A 20,810-nucleotide genomic window follows, 5' to 3' on the forward strand; every position below is an offset into this window, starting at 1 on the left:
GTAGACATTCTACATCATGCACTATACATATCTGCAATTGCAAGGTAAACCTAGTCAAACACACCAGTCTACTACTAACAGTATAGTAACATTCTTATGTGTGTTAGTAGATATGTAGATGCAACATTACTTATCATCAGTTTTTAAGGGACCATAAAAATCAAGTGAAACCCAAAATTCATTCATTCACATTTGCTTCTACAACAGTTGAGTCATGACTGCGAATAAACACACCTTTTGCACATGCATCTTGTAGGACTCTTTACAGAAATGTAGGGAACATGCACCTTTCTTTAGAAACTGTTCTCTTTTTCTTTGCTTTTTTAACCATATCACTCTCTGAAAAATATACAAAAGCTTAAGAGTTGTAGCCTTTCAAACGATTCACCTTATGTTCAAATCAATTCACCTTTATTTCTATAGCGCTTTTACAATGTAGACTGTGTCAAAGCAGCTTTACATAGAAGATCATAGTAAACTAAATCAGTGTCGGTTCAGTTTTCAGTGTTTAGGTTCAGTTTGACTCAGTTCAGTGTGGGTTAATATTCACTACTGAGAGTCCAAGCACTGTGGCGTAAATCCATCGATGTGCAGCACTACAAGTCCCCAACCATGCAAGCCAGTGACAACAGCGGCGAGGAAAAAACGTCTCCAATTGGCGAAAGTAAAGGATAAAAAAACCTCTAGAGAAACCAGGCTCGGTTGGGCACGACCATTTCTCCTATGGCCAAACGTCTTGTGCAGAGCTGCAGTCAAGGCGCTGAAGGCTGGAGAACGCTGGAAGTCAGCAAAGACTCGTCTGTCCCTGGAGCATCACATGAATCAGTGCTCTCCACTCCTCCATGACCACCACAGAAGCTGCTCAGGATACGGCCTGGTCCAGGATTATGGAAACCTTGGGATCGTCTCATCGCCGATCTTGGATCGCTTCAGTAGCGCTGCATAGTCTGCAAACAGAGCATTACAGTAATCCAGCCTAGAAGTCATAAAAGCATAGACTAGCTTTTCTGCATCTGAGATGGATAGCATACTTTGTAACCTAGCGATATTTCTCAGAGTAAAGATGTGTCTCTAAAGGGTGCACTTTAGTGTTTTAAAAATACATATTAGTATTACTCCAGTGAGACTGTAATGTTTATTTGGTTGCTTTGTAAGTGTGACACATCCAAAATCCCATTAAACCGCCCCCATATAATTTAAAGATTAATAGTAAAAAAAAACATGATGAAATAAAGAAAATCCGCAGTAAGTGGGAGTATTTTCTCTTTGTACAATACATCCATCTAATTTAGGGTGTTTTGTTAAACATTTTAGCGTTTAGTTGAAAGTCTGAATATAACATGCGAGTATTTCTCCATTATAGGATTAGATGCAGAGACCTGGAGGAGATTGTTTTGCTTTACTTTTCGCCATCCGTTAATAACAATCATTCTGAACTCTAACATAAAATGACAGCTGATGTGGACGATGTATATTTTTATACATGCACCATAATGGGAAGTCAGGGCAAGCTTTGAGTTGTAATGGAGTTGGTCCGCCTGGGAGCCTGCAGACGCTTGACTGTACTAATTGAAGCTCAAGTGTCCTCTGAGAATAGCAGCCTAGTCTCAATTTGTGGTAATCCAGCAACCCTCCATGCCTGGAAAAGCCCTCCTTTCTGAAGTGGCTCTTTCAGTAAGGGGTTATTGGATTTATGGTTAGTATGTTATTAATGTTATTGGCTTTGTTTGTCCGCTTAGCTCTGTAGACTACAAATGCTGTGAAACATGATATATTGTAATAAATTGCCAGACTTATGACTGTTATCAAAGTCTGGCTCAATTTGCAACTTCTACTGAAAAAAAAAAACTTGTTCATTTAGTGCCATCTGGCCAGAATAATAATGCATGGCAGTCCTTACAAAACAGAACTTAACAGTTCAGTACATTTATGTTACACCTGGCTCAGGGATGTAACATAATAAGGGAGACGACAAGGAGAAGTATAATCAAAAAGAATATTTATTTAACTCAATTTAAATTATATAATCAAAATATCAGTGTCAGTATGTTCAATCAGTGTGAAATGCAAATGTATGGATGCGGTAAATGTTGTCAGTGATAGTGTATGGATAGTAAAGCAACGCAGTCCTTTTTTAGGGGGGTGTGTTAGGACTGCGTTGTTTTGTTTGTGTGTTTGATTTTGATTCCAGATTGGGGGCGTGCCTTCAGCACACCTGATGCTGGTCAGCGCCCTTATTTAAACCCCGGCAGAGAGTTTGTCAGGGCCGCTGTCCATTCACTAGGCAGTTGGCCAGAGCCGCGCTCCTATTTGTCCATTATGCTTTGTTTCGCATCCATACACTATCACTGACAACATTTACTGCATCCATACTGCATTTCACACTGATTGAACATACTGACACTGATATTTTGATTATATAATTTAAATTGAGTTAAATAAAAATTCTTTTTGATTATACTTCTCGTTGTCGTCTCCCTTATTATGTTACATCCCTGAGCCAGGTGTAACAATTTATAATTACTTGTGTATATTTTTAATTAAGGAATGTTGAACTCTTTATTCTTTAGAGATGTTGTTGCAACACAGGCTCATTGTGGATACATACCCCTGTCTACATTTCCGGAGAGCTTGAATTACTGTATGTATCCAGAGGTATATCTGGCTGTATTTTGTCTTTAAAAAGAATGCTATAGGGCGGTATGACAGTGCAGACAGCTTATTTTCCTTTTCGTGCTACCAGCTGACTGCTTATCTCTGTGTGCATGGCTTTTCTGGTGTCACCAGTTTGACCAAGTTGACAGGGTTCCAGTCCGGTGAAGAACGATTCCAGAAACTAGATACAACAAAAGCAAAAATTAAAGTAAATGAGTAAACAACAGGCTAAAAAAAGGTGGTCGATCAGTCAGTCAGTTGACAGCAAGCTGGACTTGTCGGTTAAAGTGTATATTGCGCCCTCTGGTAGAATTATGCAAGAAGAGGACGCTCAAGAAAAATTAAGATCATCAAAAAGCATACACAGCAACCTCTGGTGGATTTGAAAAACAAAAACTGCGAGCAGACGTACGCATTTCATTGTCCCCAGAAATGTAGACCTGGGTACATATCCGCAATGAGCCTGGGTGTGCTTTTTGCCCATCTCTTAGAGACTGTTTAGGAGATTGCATCATGTTTGCCACATTACAAGTCGAAGGTACATAAGTTAGTTGAAGTTATTCTATGTATTCACTCTGCCTGTGCTTAACGAAGCTATGGCCGGCAGCGAGCTCTCTGCAACTCTCACATGGTTGCCCACTGAAGCTAAGCAGGGCTGTGCCCGGTCAGTACCTGGATGGGAGACCACATGGGAAAGCTAGGTTGCTGCCGGAAGTGGTGTTAGTGAGGCCAGCAGGGGGCGCCCAACCTGCGGTCTGTGTGGGTCCTAATGCCCCAGTATAGAGACGGGGACGCTATACTGCTCAGTGAGCGCCGTCTTTCGGATGAGACGTTAAACCGAGGTCCCGACTCTCTGTGGTCGTTAAAAATCCCAGGATGTTCTTCGAAAAGAGTAGGGGTTTAACCCCGGCATCCTGGCCGAATCTGCCCACTGGCCTTTGTCCATCATGGCCTCCTAACCATCCCCATATTCAATTGGCTGCATCACTGTCTCCTCTCCACCAATCAGCTGGTGTGTGGTGTGCGGTCTGGCGCAAAATGGCTGCCGTCGCGTCATCCAGGTGGATGCTGCACACTGGTGGTGGATGAGAAGACCCCCCCCCCCCCCCCCCCATTGTGTAAAGCGCTTTGAGTGCCCAGAAAAGCGCTATATAAATGTAAGGAATTATTATTATTATTATTATGATAGTTTAATAACAGTAGTTAAATACTTATATTATTAGTTCAGTTGTCCAAGTTTTACATAAATGGCTAGGGATTTACTGAATTGCTGTAATGTGTGGGTGCTGAGCATCCACGTGCAGTTTATTAGACAGATTGATCAGGCGGCCAAAACTGGTACAAATAGGTACATACAGAAAATCCAGAGACAAGGTCAATAAACAAGCAAGCGGTCAGTACAGGCGACAAACTACGTGAACAAAGAAACAAAGCAAGGGTCAAAACTCGGCTAGATAAGGCAAGGAAAAATGCATCACAATGTCACAGTACAGTAAAACAAGACTCAGCAAAGATGTGTGTGTGTCTTGAGCAGCTCCCAGCTGTGTGTGTAATCAATGGAAAACTGGAACAGGTGTGTCTGAGGTGCATGATAGGATGTGTTGTTGTCCATATGGTGAGTGAAAGTGAATGATTTTCATCGATCTACAAGCCAGGATGGCTGGTGATTGTGACAATTGCACATCAAAGAAATTCAGTGCAGTTGGATTCTGGAAAATGTCCTGGTCCACAAAAAAAAAGTGATTTGAAGGTCCCATGAAAATTGAAGTTTTTTAAGTGGTAGTATCAGTATGTTAATTTTAAGGATATCTATAAGCTAGTGTGCAGAAAACAGTGACACAATTTGCATTTAGAAGATACAAACTTGATATAACCAGCTGTAGACACACACATTTCAGCACACACAATTTAGGTCACTCGATCTTGGCAGGGGCGAACCATATATGGTTACGACAGATGTTAATGTTATTAACGACTTCTCAGACCTTGTCATTAATATACTTTTATATATGTTGTTAACAAATAGTGTACACAATAGGCAATAGTGTATACTACTTCACAAATATGACGATTGAGATGGAGGAGTGAAGAACGCTATTATTTGTGAAATTCAGTAGGTGGTGTGGAAATATACATTTCTATCGTCTAATTCCAAATGAACAATAATCTACATATAACTAAAAAGTTATATTCTTTGGTTTTTAATTATATCATTTCTTTGACATGCCAGCTATGAGGGACATTTAACCTTTGCTTTGCTGACTACAGGCTAAGCTAAAGTGATGCATTTATCGGTTTCACAGCATGGCTGTATCTATTGTCTTCCCTGTCTCCAGAACATCATTTGCACATTGTTGTAATGATGTACTTCTATATTGATGAGATCAGACCTGGAGAAGGCATGGCCCTGCAGACAACCAGACTTCATTTGCATGCCTTGTTTGACTGTCCCCACCTACATGTAAAAATGTATAATGTTTGCTGTGCAGTTTAGAGTTTGCTTTCGATGACACCACAGCCACGCTGAGTTCTTCTTATTGAAAAAGGATTCTGCTTTGAAGACAACAGAAAGATTCTCCCTGGTTTTTGGGGCTCTTAGAAGTTTACAACAGTGGCAATAATGCTCCTAAGGAGTTATTTGTCGTTAAACAAGAAAAACAAATAGAAGACTGATCTGTCTATTAACCATATTAGGTTCGCCCTTGCCTAGTTTGTGTGTCCTGGATTGTGTGTTCTGAAACGTGTCTGGGTCTGGAGCTGGATATATCTCAGCATAAATATCCAAAGCTTGCAGTTTGTTACTTTTGCCTAAACGAATCAACGATTTTTTTCCACATGGTCGCATACTTTGACCAATCAAATGCTCTCTAGTATCTGACATTCCCCGCCCCCTTTATGACGCATTTCTTTTGATGTGCCTGAGCTTAACCACTTTCACTGGCATAGCTATTTTTTAAAGGGAGGGGAGTAACTCTATATCCTGTCCTCTCTTCATGTTTCAGTTGAGATTGTCAAACATCGAATAAAAAAATGCACAACAATTTTTTTAATTATTATTTTTGATGAAATATAATCTAAATTTAACATGTACATTGGTATAAACATAGAATTTTGTAAAACTTAATGGACCCTTTAAACTTAATTGTCATTAAAATGTAATCCTTTATAGGCATGATCTACTAAATCTATCATTGCAGTATGTAAATGGCAAGGACATTTAAATAGTCTTTGCTTGTTTTAAACTTTGCAATTTTTTTTCTGCATTTAATGCTAAAGGCAATCTGTACATGCATTTACACTTACCACTCTCTTTTATATACACCTTGCTATGTAGCTTGGCATGACAGCGTTACTGCATATTCATCAGCCGCATGTCCATAATGTGAATCTGCTGTTCCACATCCAAAAGATATGCTGTTAGAGTATATTTGAGGATAGTGAACTCACTGTCATGTTCAGGAAACCAGTTTGAGAAGATTTGAGCTTTGTTACATGGTGCATTATCTTTTAGAAAGCACATTCATCGTGGTCCTAAAAGCATGGACACAGTCAGCTACAAATCTCAGATATGTTATTGCTGAACCGTTGATACAAGGCAAGATGGATCCATGTTTTTATAGTGTGCACATTGCAAAAAAACTCCTATCCAGTCAAGAGTTACAATCCTTTTTCAAGCCAGTAAAACTCTTATTGGACTTGTATTAAGAATATAATACTAGAATGCACATTCAGATTCTGTAAGATTACTATGACTGTTTCATGATTACTATTTTTTTTTCCGATGCTGTGGTCACACTAGGATTTATACCTGCGAAATTATGTTGTAAGACGCTGTGAAAAGGGGAAGGATCAAACAAGATGACTAGACATTTAAAAAAGTGAGCGATTGACCCATATTTGAAATTTCTGTTCAGAGAGGTCATGTTTTGATCATCGATTTGTCTCACACAACAATGTTATGCAATTTCACAGGTCAGAGTTCACCAAGCTTGAACTTTTTAATGCAGAGAACTGCAAAACTTGTCGCACAAGCTTGCGTTTCTGGTCTGCCGCATTCGTGTGCGTATAAATGGAAGTTTATGGGGCAAATTACCTACAAATTTAGCTTGATTACAATTAGAGACATGATTGAAGACCAGCCTTGTATTTTTAAGTCTTTATTTTAGCTGTAAAAACTTGTTTTAAGTTTGAGTTTGCCTATTAAAACGGCTTAATTATCACACTTATTCTGATTATAGCTGTGGCAACTTTATTTAAGCTTTCCAATTAAAAAAAAAGAAACTTAATCACACTTACACTTGTTAGGGTGCTTTCACACCTGCCTTATTTATTTTGGTTGAATTGCACTAGAGTTAATTTTCCCTCTTGGTGCGGTTCGTTCGGGCAGATGTGAATGCAGCAATCGGACTCAAGTGCGCACCAAAAGCGGACCAAAAAAAGCATACCAAGACCTGCTTGAAGTGGTGGTTTCGTTATGCTTTCAAATGAACCCTGGAGCGGTTCGTTTGTGGTGAGAATATGATCCGAACCAAAACAGACCCAACCGCAAAAAGTACTGCACCTTTTGGACTAATCCAGCTGCCGTAGGCCGATGCCCTGTGCATTATGGGATATGGAGGAAAAAAATTTGTTGACAGCGCTTTACCAACAGAGAGACAGAGAGAGAGAGAGAGAGAGAGAGAGAGAGAGAGAGAGAGAGAGGGAAACATTTCCTGATGGATCGTTGGTAATATATCCACAAGATGACCATGTCGCAGTTTAGCTAAATTAATTCACGCCTCCACCTGAAGTGACAAGCGATTCATTAAAACATTGTTTTCCAGCAGCAGCTGCGCTTCATTGTCGATTAGTTTGTCTAAAGCAGGCATACAGTCAGTCAGCGCAGTCGTCCCTCCAAAGTAAAAAGCGACATTTTGTGTCTGCTGGTTTTGTTTACTTGCGGGAGTTCATTGGCATTTTTCTGCACCTGAATTCTGACCAATCAATAAGCAGTTTAGGAACTATGTTCAACAACATCTGGCCAATGAGAGATGTGGATTTTGTCAGATGACTTTATTTTGGTTCTTTTCAACTGGTTTGGAATAAAGCCAGCAGTGTGGTGTGAAAACGACCCAAAGACAGCAGAAAATGCAACAATGTATAATTTATTGCCCTTGGTCCGGACCAAATGAAGCGAACTACAGATGTGAAAGCACCCTTAAAGACAAAATCCATTTGGCTATGTTATGTTGCGATAAGCTTCAGTATATTTTAAGAAGTTACAAGTAATAATTTTACATCTAGTCTTAATTGATTAAATAAGACATTGTGGACAATATGCATGGATGTGTGATCCTTAATTTATACAGTCAGGGCTTAATTTGTGCCGGAACACATTGGATCCGGCACCTCTGAAATCTGATCTGGCACCTCATTTTACCGATCCCCCTCCTCAACCTCCCTCCTCGCCCGTCCGCTGTTCACTTTCACTATCTTCCGCGACTCCCCAACCCTCTTCACTTTTGTCAACGACACCCCTCCGTCATTCAACACCCGCATTCCCCCCACACAACCAACCTGATAAAAGTGCTTTTTGCATTTTAGGTGCTTATTAAGACTATCAGCTCTTAAATAAAGAGTAATTTTCCTGTTTAGTTTAGGACCTTTTAACACAAAGTAAGAAAAGCTCATTTAAAAGCTATTAACGAGCTAGTTTTAAGAGAATTAGAGTGATTGAAATAAGTGTTATAATATTTCTATCTAGTGTTTTCTTTACTAAAGTCAAGGATTGTTTTCTTATTTCAATAAATCTTACCAAGTATAATTATCTTACTGCACTTGCAGACCATTTGACTTGTTACTAGTCTGTATCTTATTAAATTATTCACTTATTTCTTATATTTAGATGATTATTTTTTGCAGTTAAAAATCTGATTCTGCCATCTAAATCCTACAACAGATTCATCAGACCAGCAAAAAAAAATGTTTCCAACTTTCCACTGTCTAGTTTTGTCTAGCCTGTGTGAATTATAGCTTCAGTTTGCTGTTCTCAGCTGACAGGAATGTCACTGATGTGCTCCTGGTGACTTTAGGATTTATCCACACTGATACTGCTGTAAAATTCTAGCTTACAGTTTTGACACCAGTCTTGCTATTTCGGTGTGTAAGATGCACCAGACCGTCTCTAATGGGTCCATGGCCGGTGTGTAGGCAGTGCCTTTTAAGACTGTCTGCAAATGAGGAAGGACACCATATGAGCTTCCACACACTTTTTACCTGCATGTTTTTGAAGCTTAAAAAATTACCATAATTATCAAAGCACGTGTTAATATAAATGCGACTGCATTAAAGCAGCTTATGAAAGACAGAGCAGAGATAATGGCTAAAGTAGCACTCTGTTCACAAACATTCTACCGGGTTTGTTGATTTTAGCTATTATTTGATTGTCTTAGAAATCACAAAAGCTGAAATCTGTAGTCTTAGGCCCTGTTTACACTGACACGTTTCAGTTTTAAAATGGCGTTTTAGAATGAAAATGATCCGGGTCCACACTGGCAGGCACGGATTGGCTAATCGGGAGGACCGGGAGAATCCCCGGTAGGCCGGTTCGTTTTTTGGCCGCGAGGGCCGGTGTCCCTAGCTCCAGAATCTGTTGCTCTCAGCAGTCACACTTTGTAAATTAATTTATTTATTTACTTGACCACAGTCTTCTTATTCATTATTTTACCGCAGCTCTGCTCTTTTTATATATAACCAGCCTGGTCAAGTTTTTCTAGTCCCCATAGACAAGAAAAAATAAAGTAGTTACTGAAGGTTGAAAAAAAGTCGTGGAGTAAAAGTACTGATTACTGCACTAAAAATGTACTCAAAGGAAAGTAAAAGTACACATTTATAAAACTACTTACTAAATTACAATTCCTGAGAAAAAACACTCAATTACAGTAATTTGAGTATTTGTAATTAGTTACTTTACACCTGATTTCCACACATGTAAAGTAGCCTCACTTTAGAGTGTGCTTCTCTGTTCAGCTGACGTTTTCCCTCGGAATGACAGAATCGCTTTTAATTCCACTGTTGCCTAGCAACGAGGAAACATTCTTTTAAATGCTGTGGCCTGCTGTTTTTTCTTCATCTTTTTTTTTTCACATTGTCTGAGGACTCGCACACTGACAGATGTAAAATGTTGACCGCTGTGAGAGTAAGGCACACTAAAAGCAGAGACATGTACTGGAAGCTTTCTGTTGTAGAGCTTTAGAGCCGGGCTTCATGTGATATTCATGTCTCTGTCCTGAACTCAGAGGTTTACACTGCGATGTCCAACAGACCTGCTGACAAAATGCTGCTCTGTGGTTTACACACGAATGAAAGTCCAGTCCTAGAGAGTTGCTTTAGACCACCTGTTCGTAGGTTAATCCTACAAACTATGGCTTTGTGGAAGCTAATTAGATTCCTTCCAATGGTTGTGCCATTTGTTTCAACCATAATAGGTAATCTTGTCGGTTTTAAGCTCTCTGTAATGTAATCATCACTTAATATGACATCTGATCCAATTAGAGGATCCAATTAAGGCTTGTACTGTAGAAAACATGGTTTGCCAGTATTTGAAGTGAGGTTCGGGCATGTAACTCAATCATAATAAAGTCATATTTTAAATTCAGGTTACACAAAAACAAGACATGCAGCAAATGAATAATCATGAAAGCAATACATGTAAATGAATGGAGGTCAGCCTCTAACAATTCATGCTGTGACCTTGATTTTAAGTAAATAAGCCACTGAAGTGTGTGTAGGGCGCCATGGTGGCTTAATGGTTAGCACTGTCACCTCACAGCAAGAAGGTCGCTGCTTCAAGTCCTGGTTGGGCCAGTTGGTATTTCTGTGTGAAGCTTGCCTGTTCTCCCCGTATTGGTGTGGGTTTCCTCCGGGTGCTCCTGTTTCTCCCACAGTCTAAATACATGCGCTATAGGTCAACTGAATAAACTAAATTGGCCGCAGGTATGAGTGTGTGTGTGAATGTGTGTATGGGTGTTTCCCAGTACTGGGTTGCAACTGGAAGGGCATTAGCTGTGCTATGCTGGATAAGTTGTCGGTTCATTGCGCTGTGGCGAACCCTGATGAATATAGGGACCAAGCCAAAGGAAAATGCATGAATGAATGAAGTGTGTGTGTGTGTTTGTGTGTGTGTGTGTGTTCCTGCTAAAAACATATTTTATTATTTTCTAAATAATTATCTCCCCCTTTGCTGCTAATTTGTACTAAACGAATTATGATTACTGTGATTTATGTTGTATCACCAAGAAAAAATGTAACTTTCCTCATGAGAAGAAAGTCTTTTCTAAATGTCTTATTTTGTTTCTCATATTCCTATGTACAGCTATGAAAACAAATAGTTATTGGTTATAATATAACTGTTATTATTAGTTCTAATAATAAATTGCTATTATAGCTGTTTATGTACATGAATATGTCTTAAATATATAATGTACACTACAGATTGAGGTTTGGGGTCAGTTTTTTTTTTTAAAGAAATTATTCTGTTCAGCAATGCAGCATTTATTACATGTAAAAACGTTTTTAAATTGTTAAATATTTATTGCATTTTTAGTTTCGATTACTCCAGCCATTATTGCTTTTATTACTATTACCATTAATAATAATAATAATAATAACAATACTACTACTACTACTACTACTACTACTACTACTAATAATAATAATAATAATAATAATTAATATATTTTATATTTATAATAATATCATTAATAATAATATTAATAATAATAACAACAACAACAATATTAATAATTAATATATTTTATATTTATAATAATATCATTAATAATAATAATAATAATAATAATAATAATAATGATAATATTAATAATAATAATGATAATAAAAATAAGAATAAGAATAATAAATATTATTATTTTATTAATAATATTAGCATGATTTCTGAAGGATCATGTGACTGAAGACTGGAGGAATGAAGCTGAAAATTCATCTTTAAAATTACTGAAATAAATTATTAAATTAAATTAGAAACTACTTTGGAACAGTTATGTCATAGTGCAGTAACATTTCACAATTTTACAATTTGTACTGTATTTTTGATTAAATAAATGCAGCTTTGGGGAGCAGGAGAAGCTTATTTTAAAATATTTCAAAATCCTACTGACCTTAAACTTTTGACTGTTAGTGTATATAATATAATAAATTATTTTATAATATATAAAATTTTGTTTCTCAAACTCCAGATTCCTCCTAGTGTCATATAAAACATGGTCATATAGAGCTTTTTTAGTTGGCATAAAATAGCAATAAAAATTGTCATGTTTTCTCACATTTTAAAATTCATTTTAATTATGCGTTTCAAATCAATCATAGTTGTTTTTAATCAGAAAAATGTTATTTTGACTATTTGTCTTTTTCTGAAAGAATCTTATCAGATACTTCTAGAATAACAATGACAAAAGTAAACTTTTACTCATACCTAATAAATCTAGTAAATCCAGAGGAAGCTTATTAAATGCAAATTATGTCTGCTATAATGTTTAATGTTAGATAATGTAAAAATATCATTCAACACAACAGGTTAATGTAAAAATGATATATTCTGAACAATAAAATATGTACTGTATGTGTGTGGTTATAGATTATATATATATATATATATATATATATATATATATATATATATATATATATATATATATATATATATATATATATATATATATATATATATATATATATATATATAATTATAGCCTAAATTATTAAAGCTTTAGTTCATTCAAACACTAAATCTTCCTCATTTACTCTCTGTTAAGTTAGTTTCGTTCTTCTGTTGAACCCCAACAAATATATATTTTGAAGGATAATGCAAAATATAGTTTTTTTGTGTTCAACAGAAGAAAGAGACACAAATAGGTTTTGAACTAGTAATGTTTGAGTAAGTAATGACAGAATTGTCATTTTTTAGTGAATTATTCATTTAATGAGCTTTTTGGAGTCCCTTTAAGGCAAGTAATTTCACTTGTTAACCATCTTTGAAATGTAATGCTCGGGCAATCTGTTTGAATGGGGAAACATCAAATTCTAAACTTGCAACCATCAATAAAACTAAACTTCAACCATTGCATAAGTTTCATTTCTAAATGATCGAATCAAACTAAATCATAATTTCTTTTAGGTTGCCCGTGGTAATGCACATTTGAAAAAAACAAGATCCCGACACCGACCTCTATTATGGCCGTTCTACATATTATTATCTTCTGTATAATACTGTCAGATCGTACAAGTCTTCTGAAGTAATTCACAACTTGGTCTTGAGGGCGAATCTCCTCCTGAAACAAAAGCGACTCTTTGTTTACAAGTTTGTGGGTGTTTCAGTAGTCGCTGCTGTCATATGATGTGCGTTTGACAGGATGGACTGTTCCTCACGTCATTTCAAGTGTAGTTGGTTTATTTAAAAGTGCAGATTTGAAGCTTTGTTTGGATATATTTCTTATGTCTGTGAAGCAAGTATTTGCTAAGATTCCAGTGCGTTTTTTCCACAAAAACGTTGTAAAGAGGTCCAAGCTTCTTCCCCAAAGAAAGCGATCGATGATTGGCTCCTGTACTAGTAGGCGAAGCTTCATTCACCATATTGACTGGTACACTTTTCACCATGCAAAACTGTACGAGTGACACATCTTATGTACTCTATAGTCTTTGATATTAATGAGTAAATATATGAGTAAATATGAGTCTTATAATATCTCAGCAATTGATTTCTACTCTAAACATTCCTGATAATGTTGTCTGTAAATAAAGATCTAATGCGTAAGACTAGTAAGGTATTGTAATGAAGTTTTCTAGCAGCTGACCTGTCGTTTTTGTCTTTTTTATGTGTGAAGAATAAAGTGGGAGCATGAGAGGAGGATCAGAGCAGAAAGGAGGAGGATCTACAATGGCAGCAGAAGAGAAACCTGCTGTGAAGAGCAGCAGCTCCATTATACCATGTTTCCTATTTGTGGAGGTGAGTTATCCTGGTCTTATTACACTGCTTTCTAGAATACTCGATTCTGATTGGTTAGTCGGGACATTGCATGGTATGTCATTATCCCGAGATAACAACCGCTAAATAATATAAGCTCATACGGGAACTTTGAATTACCTTGACTGTCTGTTTGCTTCCAAATACTTAAATTCACATTCATATGTATTTGCTTGTCTGGCACACTGCTGTTTTTGACCGTAAATTAATAATATGTAGGTTTGTATGTGCTTTCGCCAGCCAGTTTGGTTCCGTCAGCTTTGGGTTTTTGACTGTTTGCCACCATGTTGTGTCTGAATACAGCGCAGGTTAGTGTATACTCCATCAGCTGTTTCGTTTCTGACAGCTTTGTGTTTTTGACTATTTGGTGCCATCTTGTGTCTGAACAATGCGCAGATTAGTGTATACGCCATCAGCTGTTTTTGTTTCTGACAGCTTTGCCTTTTTTTCTTTGAAAGTTTTGCATTTAATTATGATTTGAATGAATTCTGATTTAATGATTTAATTGAGATATTTGGATTTTTAATTAGTTTTAATATGTTTTAACATGCCTTATTTATTGTCCTGTGTTCTTTTACTTGTTTTCTCTTATTGTAAAGCACTTTGTGACTCAATGTCTGGGAAAGGTGCTATATAAATAAACCTTTACTTACTTACTTTAATTAAGGAATTAATAAACCATTACGCTTCAGAACAATGTTTTGTCTAATTTTTATGTATGTGGCAAGTAGCCATGTAATAAGCGGGCTATCGATTATTTTGGGATACCAACCTCCTGAATGCACTTATCCCCAACAAAACCTTAAATCTCACCACTTTGTCAACTTTAATGAACTCTAAATGGGCTCACATAGAAGCATCTGAGGCTATTTCTTGACCTGGAAGTTCAGATCAATGCAGTCAATGTTGTTGATGCAGAGAAAGACGACTCATTTAAAGTCCACTGTAGGGTCCACCCAGTTGGTCCAATGACGGTATCCAATGGTGGATGAAGGTTCACTGCATGTTCGGTCTTTCCAGTGCACAATGTTGATTTATATTAAACTTAACTCATATCTGACTCCAATTTTAGTATGAGATGGTTTAGAATATTAATATGTTTATCCTCGTTTTATCTGACTCCAATTATAAAACATTGAGAAGGTTATTTTGTTTCCGTTCACATTAATTTAGATTATGATTGAATATTCTTTTGATTTGTTATTATACCTTATTCTCATTTACTCAGATTCCGATAGCATCTCGAGTCTTGCACCGGCCGGGTATACAATCTCTTAATACAAGCTTGTCAGTCTTGGTCATTAAACAGAGGCGATTAACCACTCTCCTAAAAAGGCAGAACACTACTTACTCAATTTAGGAGATTTTTATGTGGTCCCCATGGATCTGTTATCTACTTAATCAAGACAAAGTATTTTAATAATAATCGCGCAGGATTATACTATTGTAGATGAAGGCCTAAATATCCACATTTAAAGTAGTTTCAACAATATTTTGTTGTTCTAAATAGTTGGCCTTTTACAGTCCAAGTATACATGAAATAATGCCAATTTGTTAGTCGGATCTCTAACAACATTGAATAGCGTGCCACGCTGCTCCGTCTAACATGTTTTAGTCCGTTACTAACCTGTACAGTGGCTTGTAGTGCTATGGACAACAACATTTATCAGTGATAATAACACGAACTCTGTCTGAATCATTCAAAACATAACAATTTATTAGTCAGGTAAATGTATTATGCCAATTCAATCAGTCAATTCATAAACGATCAATACAAAACATCAAATTATCAAAGATAACTCCAAGATGAAAAAGATGCATTCCTGACTTTGAAATATACATAACATGGAGCTAGCCATGTTATGGGCTGATCTGGTTAGGCAGAATCGCCCTGAGTTTTTCTCAAACCTTGCCTTAAGTAATCCAAGAATTCCCTCAAGGAAGGGGGTGTGAATAACAAAGAAGGCATTCACACTTAGTGTAAAAGTCACACCCCTCACAGTGGTTCAAAAGATGCCTGAAGTTATATATTTATTGTTCTGATTATGTCTATTTCTGAGAGAATGAGACCATTGTACCAATCGCACTGAGACATTTCAAATGATATCAAACATGATAGTTAAAGTCAGTTTGGTTAATCTAAAACATTCAAACATTGAAATGACCATATGCGTGAGTTGGGGGGATGAAACTGAGTCTCAGCATAGTCAGATGCAAATGCAGCAGGAACTGTTTTTTCCCGCATTCCTCCCTGGTGGGTTGTGAAGTCACCAGTCTCTGTTTTCAGCTCATGTTTTGAATTGTCAAAGATATCAGAATATTTGCAATATTTCAATTCTTACATCCACATAAACTGGAAGTTGCTGAGACTTTTTTTCAGCATGCTAATGCACTTCTAACTGAAGTTGAATATTGAGTAGGGGGTGGGGCTTTCTTTTTGAGCATAACTCTCTCATAGCAAACTAACAGTAAGAGGGGGGTGTTTAAGAATATTTGGCTGAAGAGAAGGACCGCCCCTCCAAGCAGAGAAGCAAATGATTAGATTTCAATTGATTACCTAAACAAACTTTTTACCAGTGGATTAACTTGCATGGATTAATTCTGCACCTAAAGAATAACAATGTGTGCCACAATGTGTGCCAATGAAGTAAACACTATAAATTTAGATTTCACATAGACTTAAAGAAGCACATAAAGATTAGATTTTTCCAGTGAAAAAAAAAATCTTTCAATAAACATACTTAAATACATGTAAAATTAATATTTTCTTACAAATTTTTAGACTTCTTTTTATGCTATTTTCCAAATGCTTTTGGAGTTACATTGATATTGTGTTGTCTAAATGAAAATACACGTCTAAAATGTTTTGTTTTTTTGATCAAAAGAAATGTTTAACTGTTATCTACTGATGTCATCTCTTCAAAATCTAAAATAAAAATGTTGTCATTTAAAGCCATTGAGACAAAATGATTCATTAAAGTGGCATGTTTTCATACATGTTGATGTTAATTTTTCGACAACACAATACCAGTGTTTTTGCTTCAGATGATGTAAGAAATGAACATAAACACTCCAATTTAAATTCAAAACTAATAAAAACATTTGTTATTTTGGCCAGTTATCATTTTCATGAAAAAAGCTCTAAGTGACAATATGTGCTATTGATGAATATATTTTTAAAGGGCACCTATTTTGCCCCCCCCCCCCCCCCCCTTCAAGTGTTTCTATACTGTTTGTAAAGTTTCAACTCAAAATACACATCAGATTATTTATTATACCTTTTTAAAGCTGAGGAATCCGAGCTGTTAGGGCATTGTAGCTGTTATTGTTGCCTGTGTCGTTAATGCAAATGAGCTAGTTCTCCCCACCCAACGTTCCCATATGTGTGTCAGAGTCACCCATGCAATCTCACGGCAATTCGTAACTTTTTGATTTAGTGGCTAATTTGTATGAATTCGTACAATTTAGTACGATTTGCTCATCACACAATGACGGTTGGGGTTAGGGGTGGGGTTGGGTGCCACGCTTCCTTTTTAAAATCTTACATTTTCATATGACTGTAGCCACTACACTGACAAAACGTAAAATATTTACGTTTCCTCATGAGATCAGGCTGGAGCCACAGATATCTCTCAGTATTTCTCTGATGCATGTAACCTTCACGTAGGTAAACAGCACAGTGAAAGATGAAAATGAAGCAGATCTTCCTTACTACAGAGGAACTTTCCCAACAGTTATTCAATGCATTCGTCGTGGAGTTAATTCAAGCCTCTCTGCAACGATGAGTCAAACACAATGTTGTTATAAAGTGCTCACACACACACGTTAAGCTTTGCATTGTTTTTGCACGGCAAATGTGACAAGATACACGTTAATATCCACTGCTCTATTGATATCCGTTATGTTAATGTACAAAATAAACCTCATTTAAGTCCATTAACTGGGATTGAATTGTCTTATTTTATAATTGTACTGACACACAGCTGTGGTGATGAATTACAGTGACTTTGCTGTATTTATTACACACATGCACTGTTATAAATAACATTTTAAACTTGTAAAACTCATTCTTGATCACATTAGAAAATGATTGATGATCACAGAGAGCTGAACAGATCTTTTAATCCCGCTTGGTTTGCGCACATCCTGTCTTGTTGATATGATTAGACGCGGTGCTACGGAGACATGTTAATACGTGGCTGTCAATCAACTTGGTGGGTGGGGAAAACCAAACTCCTATGTAACGTTGTGGTTAACCTCAAAATTGGAGGGATTTGAACCCTAATTTAACGTCAGGAAATGAAAAAAAGAGACTTATTTTGTTATTTTGTTTCTATCACTCCAATATGACTGTGGACACACTATACCTACACACAGTTCTGTCCAAACAACTTACAAAAGATGATGACCTTCAAATATTATTATAAAATTCACATTTTAAATGAATATATTAATTTATAAAATATATGTGCATGCATGTGTATGTGTCTGAATGATTCAAATAATATTATTAAAAATATGATTAATAATTTATACATTTAGAATAAATGTTATCAGACCTTTATGGAACAAAACAATTATTAATTCATGGAGAAACCGAGAGAAATGACCTCTTAAAGTGGTGTCTTATACAATATTCTTTCAAAAGCTGTAAATCCACACATGCACACACACATCACAGACATAATCTTTTACATGAGTTTTATGATTCAGATATTTTCAAAATATATTTAAAAGTTATATCTAAATGTACAGTTTCATGCGTGCGTGCGTGCGTGCGTGCGTGCGTGCGTGCGTGCGTGCGTGCGTGCGTGTGTGTGTGTGTGTGTGTGTGTGTGTGTGTGTGTCTGTGTGTGTGTCTGTGTGTTTGTGTGTGTGTGTGTGTGGATTCATCACAAACACATCACGATGCTTGCCTCTGCTGTTGTTACTATGGAGACCAATCATCTGGATCTGGTCTCAGTGCTATCATTTTTAGATTCTCTCCCACACGTGTAAATCTCCTCTTGGCCGCCGCCTTCTCATGCTTTCTTACAGTAATACGCCCGCACACTTATTGTGCTTTTGCAGCATGCCTGTATGATTATTTGATAGGCCACTTTGCTTTTGTTTTTCATGTAGCACATTCAAGTATTGCTGTGACTCACTTTAGCAAGGCGAAGGAAAAAAGCGTGACAGCTGTGAATGTGACAGAAACACAACATAGACTGTTATACAAGTTTAATGGAAGGGCAAATATAAGATCTGGGCTTTTTAGTGCTTCTCTGAATGTGTGTTGGAGTTTTGGAGTTATTTTTTTTAAACAAAAGAAGAGGTTTCAAAGAATGTTCATGCTGCTCTTATAGTGACCAGGAACACCAAAATAAATAAATAAATAAATAGATAAATAAATGAATAAATGTTTTTAGTTTTCTTATCATTTATTTATTTATTTATTTATTATTTTATTAGATTTTATTTTTAATCAATTAATTAATAATTTTTGTTTTATTTAGGCAAGAGTTACAGTGATATAAAAGACATTTTAAATGATACAAAATGAATAGAAACTTTACTACAATATTTCAATATTTTAACCTTTTATTTTAACCTCAATATTTTACCCCCCTCCCAAAAAAAGTATATATATATATATATATATATATATATATATATATATATATATATATATATATATATATATATATATATATATATATATATATATACAGTGTATATATATATATATATATATATATATATATATATATATACATATATATATATATATATATATATATATATATATATATATATATATATATATATATATATATATATATATATATATATATATATACAGCAGTTCTGTCTGGTTCTTGAATCGGATTGGCTGATAGCCGTGCAATATGCTGCAAATAATAGCACTTGTTCAGCCTCATAACTCTTCACCCTTGTATATTACTCCGCCCACATACAGCGACAAGCAGCATTGCCAGACGTACGATATTTATCGTATGTGTACGATAATTTCGGCTTCTGTTCGATATATGTTCAGTAATGGAAAAAAGTTTTATGGCATTTAAACAGAATTTCATTCCAATTTGTACCGCAAAATGAATCCCTAAATATTTGGCAACACACAGGTATCCAATGACAGCGAGTGGAAGGTGGACTTTGTAACTTTCCACTGAGGATATTTTGTTTTATTTTTTTACGTATTGTATTCAAACGCTATTTGTCTAGATAATAGCTGTTTAATCTCCATTTGACTTGCGTACAATAATTTTCCACCAAATACGACAATTTTGAGGTTCGATACTTTGACATTTCCAATCTGGCAACACTGGCGACAAGCAGAGGACACTCTATAGTTTGACAAATATTGCTGCTTTTGGGCAACAAAGTGTTCTTTTTAGGCTTTTTTACTCAAGAATGTAGTTGTTTAGATTGCACCTATGCAGTTTATTTATAAGGACAGTGCCTATTTTAAATATTTATCACTTCTGAGAGACAGCCATCGGTTGCCATTAGCTTGTCTTTGAGCAAAGACAGTTGACGATGGTTATCCAGGAGCATAATAAGCCCTAAGAGAAAACTGTGTATTTCAAACTACAGCTGATTAAATCATTATTAAACAGGTAAATGACATTCTAAGTCGATCTCTCTCTTTTGTATGTTGAAGTGTTGTATTTATACCGTTGTAATACTGTGATCTCCCCATTGCTACAGAGAAATACTGGGAGACATCTCTGTAGACTTATGGCATTTCATGCCGTTCAGCCTTATCTCAAAATGTTAGCTAAATCAGCTGTTTTATCATTACTTTAGACATTACCCTAGAGAATCATTCAAACACTCTGTAAAATGACGTTGGTAAATTAGTAACGGCTTTGCTGTTTTGACGTCAGCTGCTGATGTGAATGAATGGCGGAAGAAAGTAGTTCCTCTTGCAAAAGGATTTTGAAACTCTTCATGTTTGATTTTCTTGTTAATACACACGATTATGGCGTTGAACTGTTGTATAAATGCGATATCACACTTGTAGCAGTGCGATAGGGCTGTATATCGTCACTAGTGGGACACTGGGCCAAATCTGGAGCATATCTAACAAAATAACTTACGATAACGGTCCAAAAACTAGTACAGCCTAGTT

At 36.2% G+C, this 20,810-nt stretch overlaps 1 protein-coding gene and 1 long non-coding RNA gene across 2 annotated transcripts in view; one reads left to right on the forward strand and one right to left on the reverse strand.

The window, feature by feature from the left end:
* Positions 1-391: 391 nt before the first annotated feature.
* LOC141381160 (uncharacterized) lies at positions 392-9,637 on the reverse strand. Its single transcript, XR_012400892.1, has 3 exons — positions 9,540-9,637; positions 2,525-2,836; positions 392-1,938 (listed from the first exon to the last, which is right to left on the reverse strand). It is a non-coding gene; the product is annotated as an uncharacterized lncRNA (long non-coding RNA).
* The window catches only part of plppr2a (phospholipid phosphatase related 2a), a gene marked incomplete at its 5' end in the record, with an annotated part of 62,974 nt that continues 49,498 nt past the window's right edge, over positions 7,335-20,810 (forward strand). The window contains 2 exon segments of the mRNA NM_200456.1: positions 7,335-7,381; positions 13,536-13,657. Of these exon segments, the coding sequence (NP_956750.1) occupies positions 13,550-13,657 (108 nt within the window).

Source organism: Danio rerio, chromosome 3, assembly GCF_049306965.1.
Source record: "Danio rerio strain Tuebingen ecotype United States chromosome 3, GRCz12tu, whole genome shotgun sequence".
In the NCBI taxonomy this organism is placed as follows: domain Eukaryota; kingdom Metazoa; phylum Chordata; class Actinopteri; order Cypriniformes; family Danionidae; genus Danio; species Danio rerio.